At 48.6% G+C, this 19,226-nt stretch overlaps 1 protein-coding gene across 1 annotated transcript in view; it reads left to right on the forward strand.

Annotated features, from left to right (window-relative positions):
* Positions 1-15,056, forward strand: part of NEXMIF (neurite extension and migration factor) — a 163,950-nt gene extending 148,894 nt beyond the window's left edge. Inside the window, 3 exon segments of the mRNA XM_030967345.1 lie at positions 6,889-7,013; positions 10,659-13,010; positions 13,013-15,056. Coding sequence (XP_030823205.1) covers positions 6,938-7,013; positions 10,659-13,010; positions 13,013-14,946 — 4,362 coding nt within the window. The 5' untranslated portion in view covers positions 6,889-6,937 and the 3' untranslated portion in view covers positions 14,947-15,056.
* The last annotated feature ends 4,170 nt before the right edge of the window (positions 15,057-19,226 follow it).

Here is a 19,226-nt window from a genome sequence, read left to right on the forward strand (position 1 = left end):
ATGTTTTTACTTCTGGCCATCGCAGCTAAACCAAAGTTTGTGTTCTTACTCATTTTCAAGAGATGAAAATCTCCCCCTCACTTGCCAGTGCTTTTCAAAACTATGCAGCTGCTGACACTAATTATTGCTTCATTTCCTTCCACTTCTATAAAATATGAGAGGATGACCAAAAAAAACCCCCAGCAACTCTTCTTAATCATCCTCCCTTGCTCAGGGTAGGCAGGAATTCTCTTTATGCTTCTTGTCCTCAGAATGGGGTGCACTCATTGAAACCCTCATGAGGTCCTCCTGGGCTCCTGCATTTCCTCATTATTCCCACAGGAATATTTACCCTGCCCCATGTGCAAATTCATCCCACATTTGGTAAAAAGGGATATTTAATTCTTCCTCCCTTGAATCGTCAAGGTTTCCTCAGGTTCTCGGTCGCTGTCTGTGGGGATGTGGAGTGGAGCTGTGCTCATCTGAGGCCACAGCCTTTGTTTGTGGCCCTGGGCCATCCTTTTCCCTTCCACCTCCTCAGTCCCTCTGTTCTCCATTTCCCCACGAGCTCTCCAGTGATTCTGCCCGGGCTCTTCCCTTCCTTGCTTTGCATTTTGGAGCTCTCCTCCCTGGGCTCTGGCAGCTCTGCCTTCCCTAACCCAGGACAGTGTTGTGCTGAAGCCCTCCACATTTCAGATGTTCCCTCATGCGTTTCAGCTCCTCCAGGATTTTAATTGCCACCTTTTTCCCTTTGTGATACACTGCTGCTCTTGATGGCTGAGAATACATTTACAGAGAGAGCTCCTTTGGTATTTAACGTGTGCTTTGTCAGGAAGGCTGTAATTTTGTTCACTTCCTTCCTTTTGCATTTAAGTTGTTTGTGACAGGTCTTGAAACACTCACACCTTATGTCCTCCCAGAGTAAGGTCAGAAACTGTCATTTATTTGAGAGCTGGCTTTAAATAGCTTGTTCTTAATATCATATCTGGGGGTCTGCTGGAGTTGGGGCTTGGGCTCTGCAGTAATTGTTGCATCTGCTTTCAGCTGAGGGAAAGTGGAGGCTTGCTATGAATATTAACAACTCATCCATCCTTTGCACCTTCTGGGAACACACCAGTTCTGAAATTGTTTCCTATTTTAATGGGTTTTGTGTTCTCCATTTTCTCTGCAACCTCCTTTTTCTTTAATCAACTTTATCCCCCCCCCCCGATTTACCCGATTTATTCCTAATTGGAGGCTTTTATCTGTATTTATACCTGAACCTATTCTCAGCTAACACTGGTTCTGTCAGGCCTTACATTCTTGTAGGGTTTTAGATGTCTCACTGCTGGGATTGACCCACAAAACCCTTCTTTGTTTCTTATTTCTCCCTCACTTGGGCTTTTCTCTGGTGTGCTCACCATCATTGATAGGAAAAGCCCAGGGAGCTGCTGGGAGATGCAATTTCCTTGTGAGATTTTTCTGGGAAAAGAGCTTTGAAACCAGAACCTCAAGTCCAGCATCCCTTTGGTGGACTGGAGCAGCACTTGGTGCTGGGCAGAGGGGGGAGATGGTTCCACACTTAGGAACCATTTCCTTAGGAATTCTGACCCTGCCAGATGTGGGAACCTCAGGTACTCTGCATTTTTTCCTTATTTCAGCAAAAATCAGAGACCCTTGGCATAGGTAAATTCATGGAAACAGAGCCTTAGTCAGAGAGGTGCTGTTAGCATTAAAATGCACCCTCGTTTGCTGGCAAGTGAAAATTTTGAGCACTTCATCCCCCAGTTATGGAATTCTAGTGAAAAAACAAGGCTCAAATGGCATCCCTGGAATAAAAAGGATCAGGGGATTTCAGGATCTGGTGGGAAAACAGCATCCTTGAGGGCAGTGAGCCACCAGCCTGCCATTGCTGTGCCTTCTGGTGCTGCCTCACCACAATTTCTCCACGGGAACTTGTGTCCTGTGTCCTGCTGTGGGACTAAAAAGGGGGAAAAAAGGGGGAAAAGAACCCAAGAAAAAACCAACCAAGCACAAAACCACCTGGCTCTTGTCCTCTGCAGAGGTGCAGCACAGGAGGAGGGGTGTATGATGTCCTTGCTGCTGGGAGGAGCTGGTGCTCAGGGGTGGAGGGGACAGACAGACAGACAGACAGGTGGCTCAGCATTTTGGGGACAGCTTGGGTCGTGTTCCCAGCCAATTCCTGGCTCTGCTCTGAGCTTCTGCAGCAGTTGCTGAGGTCCTGCAGGGGCAGGAGCATGGTTGGGAGGAGCAGGGTGTGCTCAGCATCCCCCATCCACAGAGAGAGCTGAATCCTCTCCTACTATTACTCCACTGACTGTAAATATCTCAGAGACATTTACATGGTATTTCTTTTTAAGTATATAATGTTTTCATTCAAAAGTATCACAATTCTTAAAAGACCTGTCAGAGGCTCTGACATGTAATTAATTTCTCTAAAGCTCTTTTTTTTTTGAAAGATACAACTGCATATATAGAGCACCTGCACTTATTCACAATTCTGCAGGAAAAGAAGGTACAGCTTCTTCTTCTTCTTTGCTTTCTTCCCCCACTCCTCCATAAAAAGATTCTCCTTCACTTTGGATACTCCCTCTCCATCTCCCCTCGTGAGCTACAGCACTCAGGATGTGGAAGCTGTGTGTAAATACACATTGGGTTTTGTCTGGGTGTGAGTGGCTTTTTGTCTGTTCAGCTTGAAGGGGAAACACTCCTGCAGCTTGAATTCCAGAGCAGCCACAGCCAGCTCAGAACCTTGTCCACCTCACAGAATTCCCAGTGTGCAGCTGGGCTTCCAGTCATGGGCTGTTCCTTATTTTTACCTGGTAGATTTATTTCCCTTCCTCTGCCTGGGCAGAGTATTGAGCTCTATGGTGTAATGGTGATAGCCAGGAAATATGAATGAGGTGATGTTCAAGCAGCAGGGGATAAATATTTGTATTTATGGATTATACTGAGATGTAGATACGTAGATTTAAGTGGCCAGGCACTGGATTCTGTGGCAATCATGACCAACTCCTTTGTTTTATCCCCTCCAAGTGCATCCAGGGCGTCCCTGTGACCATCCCTGGCTCTGCTGGGAAATGCCATCAGCCAGATCACTGCTGCTGCCCCAGGAAGGGTCTGCAGGGGGAGGAAACCTCTCCAGCAGGTCCCTTGGCACAATTCCTCCTTGGGCTGGCATCTGTGCAGCTGGAGAGGCTGAAGGGGATGCCACCTTCAGTGATGGGCCTGTGTGCTTTGCAAACATCCATTCAGAAAAGCTGCAGCAGAAAATGGGCATTTCCTGGCTGACAAAGAAGCAAAGCAACTTGTTGCTCCCTTTGTAGAGGGCAGCCATTGAGCAGATGCTATTTTTTTGGTTGTTTAAAAGGATGGCATTTCCCCTTTTGTCTTTGTAGAATCCGTGTTAGCAGGAACATGCTTAAGTCCTACAGTTTGGATGGGCTTAAGTGAGCAGCAGCTCCATCATTTATGTGACTGGAGGTGAGTGAGGGAGCATGTCCAGGATTTGTAGCTTTGCAATTTGGGTGTTTCCTTCTCTGTTCAAGGGTTCCTTCCAGCCCTGATCATTCTGGGGTTCTGCAATTCTAGGAATTTCTAGAACAAGAAATAATGTGGTTTTACTCCAAGGATGGTGAAGGGACATTCCACCAGGCCCTTGCTCTGTGCTGGTGGAGCCTCAGCTCCACCATCATTTTCTAACCATGTTTGCCTTCATTCCAGCAGCACCAACACCCTTCACACCTCTTGAGTGTCTCAGGAGGTTTTTTAAAGAGAACAAAAGCATCTTTTGGGTTTCTTGGCTCCCTGGATGAAGGACCTGCTCAAAGGCAGCAGGAGGTTTGTGGCAGAGGCTCCATTGTGGGGCTGTGTTTGTGTGCACATGGGCTGGTCACTAACAGGTTTTGTATGGCCCTGTTAGCACTAGAAATAGGGAAAAATGACAGGAATTGTGAGGAATGGGGAATTTCCTCAGCTGTGATGCTGAGGGTTTTTAGAGGCACTTGCAGACTTTCACCTGACCTGGGCAATAGGGCTGAAAGGGATTTCTCCAGGTCAGTGAGCCCTGGGTATGGCTGCCCCAGCTCTGCATCCTGCCCTTCTGTCCATTAATTTGTCCATCTTGTGCTTAAAATGAGTTGGATTATTGTTCAGCTCCACTGCTTGCTTCCTGCTGCTCCTTCCCCTCCATCTCCTTGCTGGCCAGTGACTCTGTGTGCTGCCAGCTGTGATCTGAGCAGCCCAATGCCCTGAAGTCCATGGTGCAATCAGCAAAAGTGCTTCTGAATTCCTCCCTGTGCCTGAGTGTGCTGTGCCTGTCCTTGAAGCACAGGCAGCCCCTCTGTGCTCCTGCCCTTCTCCTCCAGAAGCTGCAGCTCATCTGACCCCACGTCCCTTCCACCCACCATCCTCTTCCTCCATCCACTCTGGCTCCAGTCAAGTTCACAAACTTAGAGCTGGTGCCTGATTTTCTTCCTGCCAGCTCTCCATAATATCCTGACCCCAGCAGTGCCTCTCTTCAGTGGCCTGACACCATCTGAAATTTATGTTCTCTCCCTTTTGTACCTCACCACAGATGACTCTTGTGTTCTGTGCTCTCCTGCTACCCAGTGTATTCTCTGCCCTTATCCCCCAGACCTCTCTGGCTTTCATTTTCCTTGCCTGGCACCAGCTGTTCTTCTCCTCTGTGTTATCCCCAGCCTTCTGTTCCTTCCTGCTCTGCATCACACCCAGCCCCTTTGTCAGCTTCTCTTTCCCAGTTGCTGCTGGTTCTCCCAGTCCCTTTTGGGTCTCCCACTGCTCCCAAAGGTCCCCTTGTTCAGCAGGTCTCAGCAAACTCGGGCTGTCTGTCCCATTGTACTGCACTCTGTCTGACCCTGTGGGAGCATGGCCCACCTGGACCCTCCTCAGTTCTTCCCAGCTGCTTTTTCTGGAGCTCAGCTCTGCTCTCTGGGTCACTGCAGTCAGGGAAAAGCCTTGTCCCCAAGCACATCCCCTTGCCTTCATTGTCTTCTCCAGCCTTTGCATCTCATCCACCAGGAACATCCGTGGTGTGCTTCCTTCCCCCTTGTGCACAGACATCCCAAAAAATCATAAACTATGAGATTAAGGGTCTGTGAACTCTCCCTTGGTGCCTGTTGGCTCGGCTGCCTCGTGCTCATTGCTCTGTCCCGTCTGTTCCTGCTCTCTGCAGGGCTGGCCCTTGAGTGTCCATCACAATCAAGGAAAGATGGACTCCTTCCTCATGGACAGGGCTTGGAGCAGCCTGGCACAGTGGAAGGTGTCCCTGCCCATGGCAGGGGTGGCACTGCATGGGCTTTAATGTCCCTTCCCACCCAAACCACTCCGTGACCCCTCAGGGCCCTCCCCAGCAGCCCCCCTGGCCCATGTGTGCAGCCAGTGGTGCTTCTCTGGTCTCCTGAGACCCCTCTGCTTCTCCCGAGGCTGACAATATTTTATTAATATTTTCATTAATAGATATTCTAAAAACTTAATTTATTAATACTTCTCTTAATTAAGGCACATTTAACAGGCAGGAGATGTTATCAAGGAGACACGAGGCTGCAGCCTGTCAGTGGCAGATGCAGAGCACCTTCCACACTCAGACATTAATCTCCTTCGTGGAAAAATAACTCTGATCTCTGGCCTGGCTTTTGGAGCCTCTCCTGCTGCATGTCAGCAATGAAAGGGCACAGAGGGAGCTCAGGCTGTGGGGAGGGTGCTGGGGTCTCACCGCAGCAAACAGGCTGGTGTTGGAGAGCTCTGAGATGGGGATTTGCATCAAAGGAAAACTCTCGGGGTTAGTTAAATATTCCTCTAAATATGCAAAGGAATGGAGTTACTGATGCTTGTTATTCTTATCTCCCTCTCGGTGTCACAACATCTTTAAGTTGGGTGAAGGTTTCACTTACTGAGGCGGTTGTAAAGATTTCACGTTAATTAAGAGGACTCCACTGCAAATGTGAATATGAATGAAGTTTGGCTGCTGAACCCCAGGGCAATGAGTGCTGTGGGAACGGCAGACACTGACAAATGTTGATGTGAAAAGTAAAAAGCCAAACAAAAAAAAACCCCAAACCCAGAAAAAACACCTAAGCCAATCCTGCAATGTAGTACCTGTTCTGTGAGAGAGAAAAAATTGAGTTTGAGTTGCCAGAAGAGCATAAAATAGATTTTGACTTGGATTTGCAGTCGAAGAGGTGAAATTCTGTCAGTCAGGATCCCTGATGAGGGTTCTCCAGTGCCAGCATGCCTGGGCTCCAGCCCCATCACTCCATAGGCAGGTGGTGGCTTTGAAGGGAGGGGGGGCCTCAGTGCAGGAATGAGAAGATCTGGGCTGGATCCTCATGGTGAACAGTGACACTGGAGATTCTTTTCCACAAAAAATGCTTTCTGGGGAAGTTTTTCATGCCTGCCAGTGCTTGGAAGGGCTGATAGTGAGGGTGAGCAGCTGTCACTCCACATCTGTGGGTTTTTCCAGCTCCATCATGGAGTTGCTGTTGATGAACTGGGATGAGTCCTCTCCTTCATCTCTGCACTGATCCATCTGCAGGTGGATGACCTTTCCTGGCTGGACATGACTCATGTGCCTTTGCACAGCAATTTTGGGTGATGTGAGGGTCCTGCAGAGGTGCTGAGCACCTCCCCACCTCCCAGAGCAGGACCTGGGGGAAGGAAATGCTGATCCACAACATTTTCACCTCGCTGAAAATACATGGGACTTGGCTTTTGGAGTGGAAAAGTGACAAGCTGAGAGCCTAAATAAATTGGATTTGTCCTCTTAAGGAGGCTGCAGGCAGCGTGTGAGGCTGTGTGGGGGTGGTTTATTGTTGTTATTTTTTATTCACGGCTCCTTGAGCTGATCCTGGGGATTGCACTGACTGTGGTTGTGTTTCTGGAAATGTGCAGGTTGGCCAGATGCACTGGGGCATGGAGTGAACAGAAAGAGGTTAAATTGATGGATGACCAACAAGAGCAGGATTGTGCCTCAGAAGACCAAGAAACTATCCTGATTAATGGGGTGAAAGAAAATGGTAAGGAACTTAATTATGGTACATGAGGGAGCAGCGACAACTTGGAAGCCAACTTATTTTCCTAATTCCTTTTGTGCATTTAATATTAGCAGTTTGTGGGTATCTCTGCAATGTGGAGCAGGGGAGTAAATGGGTGTTTTCTGCCCAGGAATCATTCCAGCCATAAATCTACACCTTTTTAGGCCTTAACAAGAACTGCTCTTACCTGTGCATGGCTGGAAATGTTTGTGTGCACATGCAGTTTGAATTAGAGATTTTAGTTTGGTTTCTCGGGGGAAAAAAGTCATCCAGGACTTCACAGCCCCTCCATCTGTTGGGAATCTTCCCCTCTCTTGGCATTACAATCCCATTAGCCAATATTAGCAAGATTTAGCTGAAGGATACTTAGTCCCTACAAACTGGGGGGAAATGAGAGATTGGGTGGGAGAAAAGAACCAGGATTAGTGGGGAGGGAAGGTTGGATTTGTGAGCTCGCTCTTGCCTGTGTCCCATCACCCAGCACATGGATTCCCTATCCTGTGACCCCTTTTGCACACACAGGTAGGTTCCTGGGAGCCACCAGCCAGGTGGGGAAGGATCAGCCCTTGCAGCAGCCTCCCACAATGCCCAACTTTGTATCTCTTTCATTGATTCTATATTTGCTCCCAGAATAACTAATTAGGAGTAACAGTGCTTAGCTGTCTGAAACCCTGATTGAAATAAATAAGCCTCCAAGCATTTTCTGAGGTCATTTGGACTGTAATCTCTGGCCACAGTGAATGCAGAGGGGAGGCAGAGCCTGCTGCTTTCATTCTTCAGTGTGTTTTATGTTTAATTTCATGGCTTTTTACATTTTGTATTGGCCCATAAATCTTGAGATAGATAGATAGATAGATTTTATTTATATATAAATTTGATCCTGTTAGATGTCAAGGACTTGGTCCTCTGACATATGTTCAGATCTTTCTGTCAGCTCTGTACAAGGTGGGAGAGACAAATGTTCTTTGCCAAAACCTTGGAGCAGCTCCAGCCACGTGGGTGCCCATGAGGGCCCCACAGCTGGTGCTGGTGGCAGGTGAGGCCCATGCTCACACTTGTTTGCCCCTGGGATGTAATTTGGGAGGTTCTGTCCCTGTCAGCCCATCCCCTTCCTGACTACCCAGGGTGAAGCTGCAGCTGCTGGAGCTGCAGAGGGGTTTTGTAGCCTTGGTCCCTTTGTCTGATGCAGGGGACAACAAAGTCAGTGCTGCCCTGGTCAGTAAGGAGGGGATTTTTAGAGCCTCACACCAATTCCATGGAATTCAATTAAAAAGGGCTATAGAAGTGCTTTAATTAGACATAACACTGCTTTAGGTTAGAAGAGACCTCAAAGCCCATCCAGTGCCACCCCTGCCATGGGCAGGAACACTTTCCACTATTCCAGGTTGCTCCAAGCTCCATCCAACCTTGGACACTGCCAGGGATCTCTGGGCACCCTGTGCCAGGGCCTGCCCAGCCTCAGAGCTCAGAATTCCTTCCCCACATCCCATCCCAGCCTCCCCTCTGTCAGTTTAAACTTTCAGTTTGAACACTGCTGTGTGGGAGTTGCTGCTGAATCCAAGGCCAGGAGCCAGCATGAAGCTCTGGAGCTGCCACCTCCCCTTGCCCATGTGCTGTTGGGTGGATGCTGAGGGAAAACTGGGAAAAGTGGTTTTGCTTCTCCAGCATTTTCTGTGTGAACTGTATTCCCTTGGAGCATCACTTGAACACAGGCCTGATTTTAGGCTGATATGGAGCCCCAGATCAGGTTTTGGCATTTGTATTTCCCAAGAGTTAAGTTCACTCACACAAGCATAAACCTAAAGAAACGCCCAGAGAGGGTTTATTTTATATAATAGCAGCTTTGCCTATTGAACGCAGCTTTTGAGATTGAATTTCAGCTTTCTGCCTCCCCCTTCTTTGAGTCTTACAGCATTCACAGACATTCTTCTTTTATCCTCAAATTTTCCATGCTTCCTGTCAGCTCCAAGCTGATTTTTATTTTATTTTACTTCTGAAGTGGAACTGCACTGGTTAATTTGTTTTGGTGCTTAAGGAAAAAGATACCACCTCTGCATTTCTGATCTGAAGACTGGTGGGAGGGACTCAAAAATCAGCTTTTTTATTTATTTCCTTTTTTTAACCATTTTCAAGCAAGCCAGTCTGGCCTTTCCCAAGTCATACATGTTGAAGATGATGACAGGCATTGCATTGCACTTCTGGCTGGAGTTAGGGAGTCTTTGGGGAAAGGTTTAAAGTCCTGGGAGTGCTCTGAGGCTCCAGCTGCAGTTTGTGCTTTGTTCAGCCTTCACTGATGGCTCCATCCCTAGGGCCCCTGTAGCACAAAACTTATGGGAGTGAAATTAGAGGGGTTTTGACCTCCTGCTTGGCACGGGCAGGCACCCCACTCCTTCCAAGGCATCCTGTTCCTTTCCATCCTCCCCACCTGGGGGTTTTCCTTTGTGCTGGTGGTACCTGTGCCAGCACCAGCCTCCCCTCCCCAGGCTGCCAAGCATGCAGGAGATTCACTTTCCTCTCAGGTTGGAATAAGAGCACTTGTGGAGGGTCACAGCAGCCAAATAAATCCCTTTGCATGCCCCATTTAATGCCACGTCCTGGTGCTCCAGTTGTGTTTTAAAGCACTTGTCCCTCCTTGGAAAGCTTTGGCTCTCTCCCCTCTGCCTTCAGCAGAGCCACCAAAAAGGAGAGACCTGAGCCATGACAAAAGCAGCAGGCTCAGAGTCGGCAGAGCTCTCTGGCTGGGATGAATGCACTCATTGGAATATATTTTTTTTTAATACAGAGATATCAGAGCGTGTTCATGGATGAAAAGACATCGTATTTAAATTTCAAGGGTCATACCGTCCGTTGAGCCAGGAGTCAGATAAAAGCACATTCATAACTTTATTCTGCCATAAAAGAAGCGCAACGAGGTAAAACTAAAAAAATCCTTAGGTTAAAAAATCCTTACGTGACTAAAAAGGCATTTTTAGTGATTAGGGAAGAATGGCAAACCCCACAATAATTCTAACAATAATTGCTTTAAACTCTGTGTTATCTTCTGCCTTCCCTTGGCGTGGACAGTGACAAAAAGACCACTGGGTTTTTAAAATCAGCCATCACTCTCTGACTCTGGAGCAGTAAAGCAGCTCAGGTGTGTGCAAGCTCAGACCCTGCAGGGGGGGTGCTTTGTTTCTTTAAGAATCTCACTTTCCTGTTAATTTTTTCAATGTTAATGAGAACATTTTTATTAGGCTTGTTTTGTTTTTTTAATAACATTTTGAGGTTTGAGAGGCAGTTTCCAGGTAACCGTATGGATATGAGGAGGGAAGAGCGGATGCGTTGCGTGTTTGAAACGTACTCTTGTACCTCTTCCAGCTGGCTGCAGGGAGCAGCCTGTTTACCTCTGCCTTCCACACACATCACCACGTTAACTGGATCCAGGATTGCTGGGAAGGGCTTCCCAAAGGAGCACTTGGGAAAAGTCACTGGGAGAAGGGGAGCGGGGTGGCGAGCCTGAGACTTTTAAGGGTGGTAACCTTTGGAACCCTCTCTCTTTTTCTACCTCCAAGGGCAGTTTGGTTGATGCTGAATAGGGGATAGGTGGTAACCCCTGTGTGTTTCTCTCCCTCTGCTCCATCCCCGCAGAGTCGCACGCCCTGGACGCCGAGGAGAGGCCCTGCAGCGCGGCCGAGGCAGCGGCGCCGTTCCCGGCGCTGAGCGCGGCTCCCAAGGAGGGCCCCGCGTGCCACCGCGCCCCGACGGCCAAGAAGCCGTGCCTGCTGAGCCCCCCGTCCCCGCTGCGCCTCACCGATGTCCCTGAGCACGCCTCGGACGACTCCTCAGCCCACGCCATCTCCCTGACGTCCTGCGTGACCAAGGGCATGAGCTCGTGGTCGCTGCCGGGCGACTGCGAGAAGGCTCCTTTCAGCATGATGGAGCCCGGGGGGATGTCGGCGCTGACGGGAGACTGCCTGATGCAGCCGAGCCGGACCTGCCTGGGCTGCTTCATTGAATCCAAGGACGGCATCGATGCGGAGCCGGGAATAAGCTTGAAAGTGGGGGATATAAATAGGGATTATGACACCTGTTCGGTCTCTGATATAGGGATTCACTGCATGAGCACAGGAGAAACCATGAGATATGGGGATCAACTGCTTTCAGACCAGCTTTTAAGCTTCCCTATGCATAAATCGAGGGCAGCGGACAAAAGAGATGCAGAGAAATCTGACAGTGATTCAGAGGACCCCACTCAGAAAAATTATTACGAGGGATTACTATTAGACAAATGCAATGGTGAGGAACCTTTACTAACAAATCCCAACCAGGAATGGGGCTATTTTGAATCTTTCATTAGTGAAAGTAAAATTGAGCTGCTTGACCTCTGCTCCAAAAATGAGCTTTCTGTAAATCTGTTTTCTGAGGAAGACGTGGACAATTACATGTTCGATGATGACGATTCCACCTTGGGAAGTGATGTCTGCTCCCTAAAGATTAGATACGAATCTTTCCAGGACAATGTGCGGGAGAAGACCACCACGCTACAAGAGGACGCCCAGTTCAACTTCTTCCCCAGCGTGTTCAGCAACTGCACCAAAAGGGACAGCAGGAGCACCCTGAAAAGGGGGCCCAGCGGTGCCACTGACCCTTCTCAATTCAAATCCGAGGAAGGCATCATCTGGGGGGAGGAGGAGGAGGACGGCGAGGAAGAGGATGGTGAGGAGGAGGAGAAAGCTGCCTTAAATAAATCTTGCAACAGCACAGAGATGGTGCAGTACGTGGGCTCCAAGAGGAGCCACTTCTTGGACTCGGTGAATTCCACAGAGGACTCCGGGGAGTTCAGCGACGACAGCACTTGCACGGAGTCCTCCTACGACGTGCTGCGGGACATCAAGGACTGCAGCCGGTACCTGGCCCGGGACCACTCCGGCTCCTTCATCCAGCAGAACTACGGGCTGCGGGCCAAGAGGAAAGTGCGATACAGCGACGACTACCTGTACGATGTGGACTCCATCGAGAATGAGAAGATCCTGGACAAGAAGGAGTGGCTCCCGGACGGGCCCAAGGAGGAGGACGACGACGAGTGGTGCCCCAAGAAACGGCGAAAAGTCTCTCGCAAGGAGCCCCCCGTGATCATCAAGTACATCATCATTAACAGGTTTAAAGGGGAGAAGCATATGCTGGTGAAGCTCAGCAAAGTGGATGCCAACGAGACAACTGTTACTCTGAACGAGGAGCTGCTCAGCAAATACAAGAAGCTGGCCCCACTGAAGGGCTTCTGGCAGGAGAGGCAGCAGAGCCGGCTGGATTTGCTCAGATCGTCTCTATACCACAAGCAGAATTTCTATCTTAACGGCTCAGATGCTTCGTTCCTCCCTCACCCACGGAAGCGAAAATGCAAGCTAGCAAACAGGCACCGGATTCAAAGAATTAAAGCCATCGAGCAATCAGTGAACAAGCTGGGCTCTTGCTCCTCTGATCACAAGCAGCCTTGCAGCAGTAAGGAGGACGTGGGCCTGAAAGGGCTGCCGGCATTAGCCATTGCCACCCCCAGCTGTGCCAACGGATTGCACGTCCACGACATCGCGGGCATCGCCGTGAAATGCAAACCGCAGGAGCGGGAGCACAAGGGGACGGAGCGGAAAGTGCTCCGCAGAATCAAATTCAAAAGTGAGGCCAGGTTGAAGTGCAAGAAGATTAAAGCTGCCACCAGTACGGCAGAGGACTCCCCAGCACTGGAAAACCAGGACTCCGCAGCGCGTCTGAAGGACGAAAACAGTCCCTGTGCTTCAGACAGCTCCCATCTCCCAGAGTGCCACGAGGATAAGGTTGCTAAAAATTCTCCTTTCCTACCATCCACCTCCTCTTCAGACAAGCCTCTGCCATCTGCTAATATCACCACCAATGTACCCCTGATCCCCGGAGGGTATCTGCAGACATTGTTAGATGCTTCAGATCTGTCGAGCAACACGGGTATCCCGTACTTCGCCCAGCACCCCTCGAGCAGCAGCAGCAGCAGCAGCAGCAGCACCCGCTCCCCAGCATCGTCCCGCCGGAAAAGCCCTTCCCGTCCCTGCAGCCGGCGCAGAGCTGCGTGCTCTCCCCGCCCTCCGAGTCAGAGCTGCAGCAGTCGCCAGGCCACTTGGAGATGGAGCAGGGCGGCTTCGGCAGCATGTGGCCGGCCAGCAAGGGCAGCGAGCACCAGGACTTCCCCGGGGACGTGCCGGAGGCGGCCGGAATGCCGAACGAGTTCGCGCCGGGCACGGACGGCCTCCCCGCCTCTGGATACACTCAAGTCAATCTGAATAGCGGCAAATTGCTATACCAAAAAAATTACATGCCGGATAGCCAACAAGTGCAGTCTGATGATTCTTATCAGTCATGTCATTTCAGTAATGGAGAGGGGCGCTTTCATTTCCAACGAGGTACACTCAGTACGGATGATGGCAGGCTCATTAGTTTTGATTCAGTGGGTTCATTGTCAGTTAGTTCTAGCAATTACAGTTCTTTAAGTTTAAAGTCTTGTGAAAAGGACGGCGAGGATGATATTAATGATGATTTCTTGGCCCACTGCAGTCCCAAGCTAGTGATCCAGCAGAGCATAGATGAAATCACCCCTTTGAAGGAGTCCACGGACCTTTTAGACATTTCCAACTTCACGCCTGATAGGTTCCGCCAGTCGTCGCTTTCGGAGATGTCCCCTCCAGACACTCCCAACCTGTCCCCACAGATAGCTGGCTCCGATGCCAAGCCTCTGGGCACCCTGAAGGGCTTTCAGGAGAGCCCCCAGGCCTCCCTCAACAGTTCCGAGAAGGTCAAGTGGAACTGTGGGGTCCTGCAGACCGAGGATCAGGCAGATAATGGGTTTGCTTTAAATAATCACCAGTTCCAGTTCCATATGTTCAACGATGAAGATTCTGTCAGCCTTCTCGAAAAGAGTCCATGCTTGTCAACATTTAATGAGCCATCTGGTCAAATTAGCACCAATAGCAAAGTGTCAAAATCGAAGAGGAAAAGTTCATCCAGCAAGAATGTGGGTACAAACCAAAGCTCTTCCCAGAAAGCCACCCGGAAAAAATCACCCAAAACCAACAAAGGAACTGATAAGCCGCCAGGGAAAAACTCCAGGCAGGCACCCAAATCCAGCAGGAAAGGGAAAAATGCAGCAGGAGTCAACGGCGAGAAGGCTCCAGCTGTTGGTGGCAGGGTGGTCACTCAGCTGGGCACCGTGGCCACGGCCACCAAGGGCGTGGCCGAGGGCACTCAGCACTGCGGCCCGGCGGGGGTGAAGCTGGGCAAGCACAACGGGCTCTCTGGAGAGTGGGCACTGGGAAAAGAGGGGGGCACGGGCTGGTCAGAAGCCAGCCTGGGCAACACCACCAGCCTCCTGGACGATGACCAGAGGGAGTTTGAGGAGCCCTCCAACATCCTGTCCAACATCGCGTCGGGAATGGCCGATGTGCAGAGGTTTATGATGGCCTCCATTGAGCCCTTGTGGGGGCCCGTCGGCCACAACAGCGTTCCAGACATATTCCGGTCACCGGAGTCCAACAGCCTGAAACTGAAAACTCTTAAAATTTTGGCAGGGACGTCCCAAGAGTCGAAGAAGAAGGCGAACGGTGGCTCGCCGGGGGCGGCGAAGAACCACAAGTCAAACAACAAGGGCTCAAGCAAAAACAGCAAAGCTGTGACCTGCGACCCCGGGCGCCCCAACTGCTCCACCGGGTTCACCACGGACATTCACGCTCCCTTTTTTGATAAAAACTATAGTAACCTGAGCACTTTAGGCAATAATGGACCTACCCATAAAAAACTCTACCGTCATAAATCCAGTTCGAAATCACTGAGGGATGAGAACTGTAAAATCAAGCGGACGGACCGTGAACAGCCCCACAAGGACCCACCCGTGACAGCTGCTTTTGAGAAACTGAGGTAATGCTGCACCAAACTGGCTGGAATGCCCCTAACCTCCCTCCCACCTGCTAGGCCCGCTGTTCCTCAGTTTTTCCTTCCTGAAAGCAAAAGTTTGCATGAAAAAAAAAAAAACCAACAAAGACATTCCCCTTTTACAGTTTTGGTTGGTTTTGGTTTTGGGGTTGGTTTCTTTTTTTGTTTGTTTGGTTTTTTTAATTATTATTTTAAATGCATGAAAATACTTATGACTTGCAAGCTACCTAAAAGAATGACCAATTTTCTGGCTTGGCTGGGGTTAAAAAACTAACAAGGCTACTCTTTTCTGCTGTTTGGCTTCTTCAGTTTTTAATTACTTATTTATTGGGGGAAAACCAAAAGCTAAAAAGATAAAAAAAAAGATTTCACGCTCTTTTTAATGATTTTGACAAGGAAAGACTTTTTTTTTTTTTTTGGAACATTTTGTAAAAAATAAACCACAAAAAAAAAGAGGTTCTGCATCCAAAAGCCAAGATCTCAAAACTTAAAGGCTCTTTTACTTTGCAAATGAGAACTCGTTCCTAATTGAGCTTCACGTGGCAATTTTTGAGTGCTTTCTGGCCCCCTCTGCTGTTGTGTCTCCTAACCTGCATCATCTAAAGCTGCATCTTCTCTACCCGCCCGCCTTTAGCGCGTTCGCTCCGTCGTGGTGACTCCGGACGAGCTAACTAAGATGGCATCAAATGTTTGATTTTTTCCTGCAGGAATCAGACTCCATTCTTCTTAAAGCAGAAACAGCATTTTTGGGTTTTCCTGTATTTGAAGAAGAGACTCCCTTTTCTAGAAAGACGGTTGATGTTTGCTTTTTTTCTTACCTTTTTTTTTTTCCCTGTTGTTTTTTCTTTTTTTTCCCCCATCGGTTCCTTTTTGAAATCTGCCTTGTGGTCTGTTGAAATGTAAGTGCTGAAATGAAGAGTTTGAAATTGTGGGAATTTTATTATTTGAAAGCAAACCTAATCTGGTATTCTCTGTGAAAGACTGTTTTAAAAGTCATACTGTTGTACAGTAGTTTATGCACTATTACCCACAACAACAAAAATTGTGCCAAACTATGAACAAGTGACTGTATTGTATATATTTTTACTTCTCTATCAACATTGGGTTGTGAGTGTTTTCTGCAGCTATGCCTTTTGGTTTTACTAGAAACATTCCAGTTGTTAAGTACTAACCACCCCCCTTCGAAAGCACCTGTAACTCACGATGAAAAACGATATTGTTCACTGATACAACTTACCAAAAGTTTTATGGACATGACTAGAAGTGTGCCAAATTTACTTACCTCATTTCATGGATTCACCCTGTGGTTTAAAGCTCATAAAGGGAAGGAAAAAAAAAAAAGGAAACAAAAAGGGGGGAAAAGAAAAAAAAGAAAAAAAAGAACTTTGAAACCGATGCTGGGAAATGGTAACGTCCTCTCTTTGAAACCATGAGCAGAAAAACTTAATGGTGAAATGTTGAGTTTCATTATAGGAGAGAGTTGCAATGGTGGAGGAGTTCAGAAAACCACTGACGGTAAGTTTGCCAGGAACTCAAGTGTCTGCATCTAGAGACTACAGAACAGCTGCTTTTCAAGTGTCTGTTTTCTTAAAGCAAAACCTGTAGCTGAAGATCATTTGAAATGCAAAGTTACATTGCTAATTCTTTGTATCTCAGTTTTATATATTTTATAAGAACCTGGGATAAATTCTGAAATAGGTATAAAAACAGAACTAATACATTTCATACATTGAGTGCTATTCACTTTTCCTTTGAATAGTTTCTTAAACATTTTCGATGCAGAGCCTGTCAGAAGCGCTCTCCCGTCATGGCTTTGGTGTTTCCTCCATGTCTAACCTTGCGATGCCAATATAGTTTGAACTTTCAAAAGCAGAGTCATTCATTTAAAACACAACTCTGAACCTTTTCTTTGATTCAGTTCATGAAACAAATACGACCAATGGAGCTATTTGTGATCTCACCAATCAGGGCCGGATCATGACTGGACTTTATAAGACAGCGTTAACACTGAATGCTAAATGTATTCTCAAAAGGCCTTATTTGTAACCCTCCTCACCACACCCTCGCCCTCCACGAGAATAAGGAACCCAACAAAGATCTATTTTCCTTGTGCAACTGAGAGCCTGTGCGTTTTGCTGCTGATTTCTCATGAAAAACCTTGATATGCAAGAGCCCTGGGAGCGATTGGGAGCAGAGGGAAGTGAGGCTTGAACACCTTATGCAGTAGCAGGCGGTGAGGAAGAGGAGCCTTCCTAGCAGTGGACAGATCATGTTGCTGATACGGCCACAGGCGTAGACGTGGTGTCACACAGAGGGCAGGACTGGGCTCAGGTTTCCTCCCAAGTCAGTTTTTTTCCACCCACACACCAGGCAAAGCAGCAGAATTGGTTTAAGTTAATTTAGCAGAAAAGCAGAGTGATCACTTAAAATCAAAGTGGAGATGCAGAGTGTTAGTTTAGAATAATGTTTCCAGCTCTTACAGATCTTGGGGTGCAGCTCAGCTCAGCTCTGCAATCCCAGAGAGAACAGCTCAGTAGTTGCATTGTGTTTTATTTAACAGATGAAAGGACAAACTCTGAAAAAAAATTAGTAATTAAAAAAACATCCTGTAAGTTCATTTTTTCATGGAATAAATGCTGGCGTTGCCTGGAGTGGGTTGCTCTGGATGAGAGTGGTCCCTGGTGCCCCATGGCATGCAGCGTCCCACCCCAGCTCTGCCTCTGGGAGGGAGATCCAGAAAATGCTCAGCATTTACTCTGGAGACAAGAGCTGTGGTAGGCCTCCATCCCTGGGCTCTGGGCTGGCCTGCAGCCACCACACTCTCCCTGCTTCCCCAGCAGCTCTCTTTTCTATTCACAGACCCATCACATACTACAAGCTCCAACCACTGCTGTCGTGTTATATCCCAGTTTTTCGGCATTCCCCCCACGTGCTGCAGGAGTGGGTCTGGCAGCTCCCTTCCTGTGGATGTTGTGGCTGCTGCTCTTACAGAGACAGGTCAGGCCCAGGGCTGGGATGTGGCACAGACCTTCTTTCTGACCCAACCATCAGTTGAAAGCACATTTCACCTGGCCTGCACTGTGCCCCTTATGGTTAATGTTATGAATATGGGACTCAGAATAAAGCCCCTTATACTGGATGGGATAGCAATACTTCCTGCACCTGAGGAATGTGCAATAGGGCATGAAGATCAGGCATGAAACATATCAACTGTTTCATCCATGGATACCCAGCTGGGTGTTTCAGAACGGTGTTTACCACAAGTTCCAGCTGCCTTGTTGCTCTCCGTCAGTCCTTCTACCATTCCAGTTGCTGACAGCTTTGGTGGTCATTCCATGTCCTCCAAAAATCTCTGCTGGGGAGATGTTAAAGAGCCCGGGTCCCTCACAGTGTGGCACTGGGAATTCCTTTCCATTCCCTGAGTCTGAAAAGGCCATCACTCTGCTGCTTGACCCCAAAATTTAGAAATTGCCTTGAGCTGACCATTTGCCCTCCTCCCTTTTGATCTTTACAGAGTATTTGGGTGGGAAGGGACCTTTGAAGGCCATCCAGTCCAACTCCCCTGCAAAAAGCAGGGACATCTTCTACTAGACCAGGTTGCTCAGAGCCTTGTCTGACCTGCCCTTGAATGTTTCCAGGGAGGGGACAGCCACCACCTCTCTGGGCAACCTGAGCCAGCATTTCACCACCCTCATAGAAAATTTCTTTCTCAAGTCCTTGTCGGCAGGGCTGCTCTAAATCCCTTCATTCCCAGCCTGTGGATCCAGGGACTGCCTCATCCCAGGTGCACCACATCACATTTGGCCTTGTTGAACCTTAGGAGGTTCCCCTGGGTTCACTTCTCGAGCTTGTCCCTGTCCCTGTGGATGTCACTTTGTCCCTCAGGTGGGTTAACCTCACCACTCAGTTTGGTGTCATCTGCAAACCTGCTGAGGGGACTCAATCCCAGTGTCTACATCATTGGTGAAGATCCCAGTGTCTACATCATTGGTGAAGATACTCCACGTTGCTGGTCCCAGGACAGACCCCTGAGGGACAGCACTCAGCTCTGGTGTCCTGGACAGTGAGCTGTTGACCACTGCCCTCAGGATGTGACTGTCCAACCAATTCCTCATCTGCTGAACACTCCATCCTTCAAATCTGTCTCTCTTCAGTTTAGAAAGGTGTTGTGGGGGACTGTGTGAAAGGCTTTACAGAAGCCCGGACAAATGACACCTGGAGCCCTTCTCTTGTCCATGGATGCAGTCACTCCATCCTAGAGGCCACTGG

The sequence above is a fragment of the Camarhynchus parvulus genome, chromosome 4A (genome assembly GCF_901933205.1).
Source record: "Camarhynchus parvulus chromosome 4A, STF_HiC, whole genome shotgun sequence".
Lineage (NCBI taxonomy): Eukaryota > Metazoa > Chordata > Aves > Passeriformes > Thraupidae > Camarhynchus > Camarhynchus parvulus.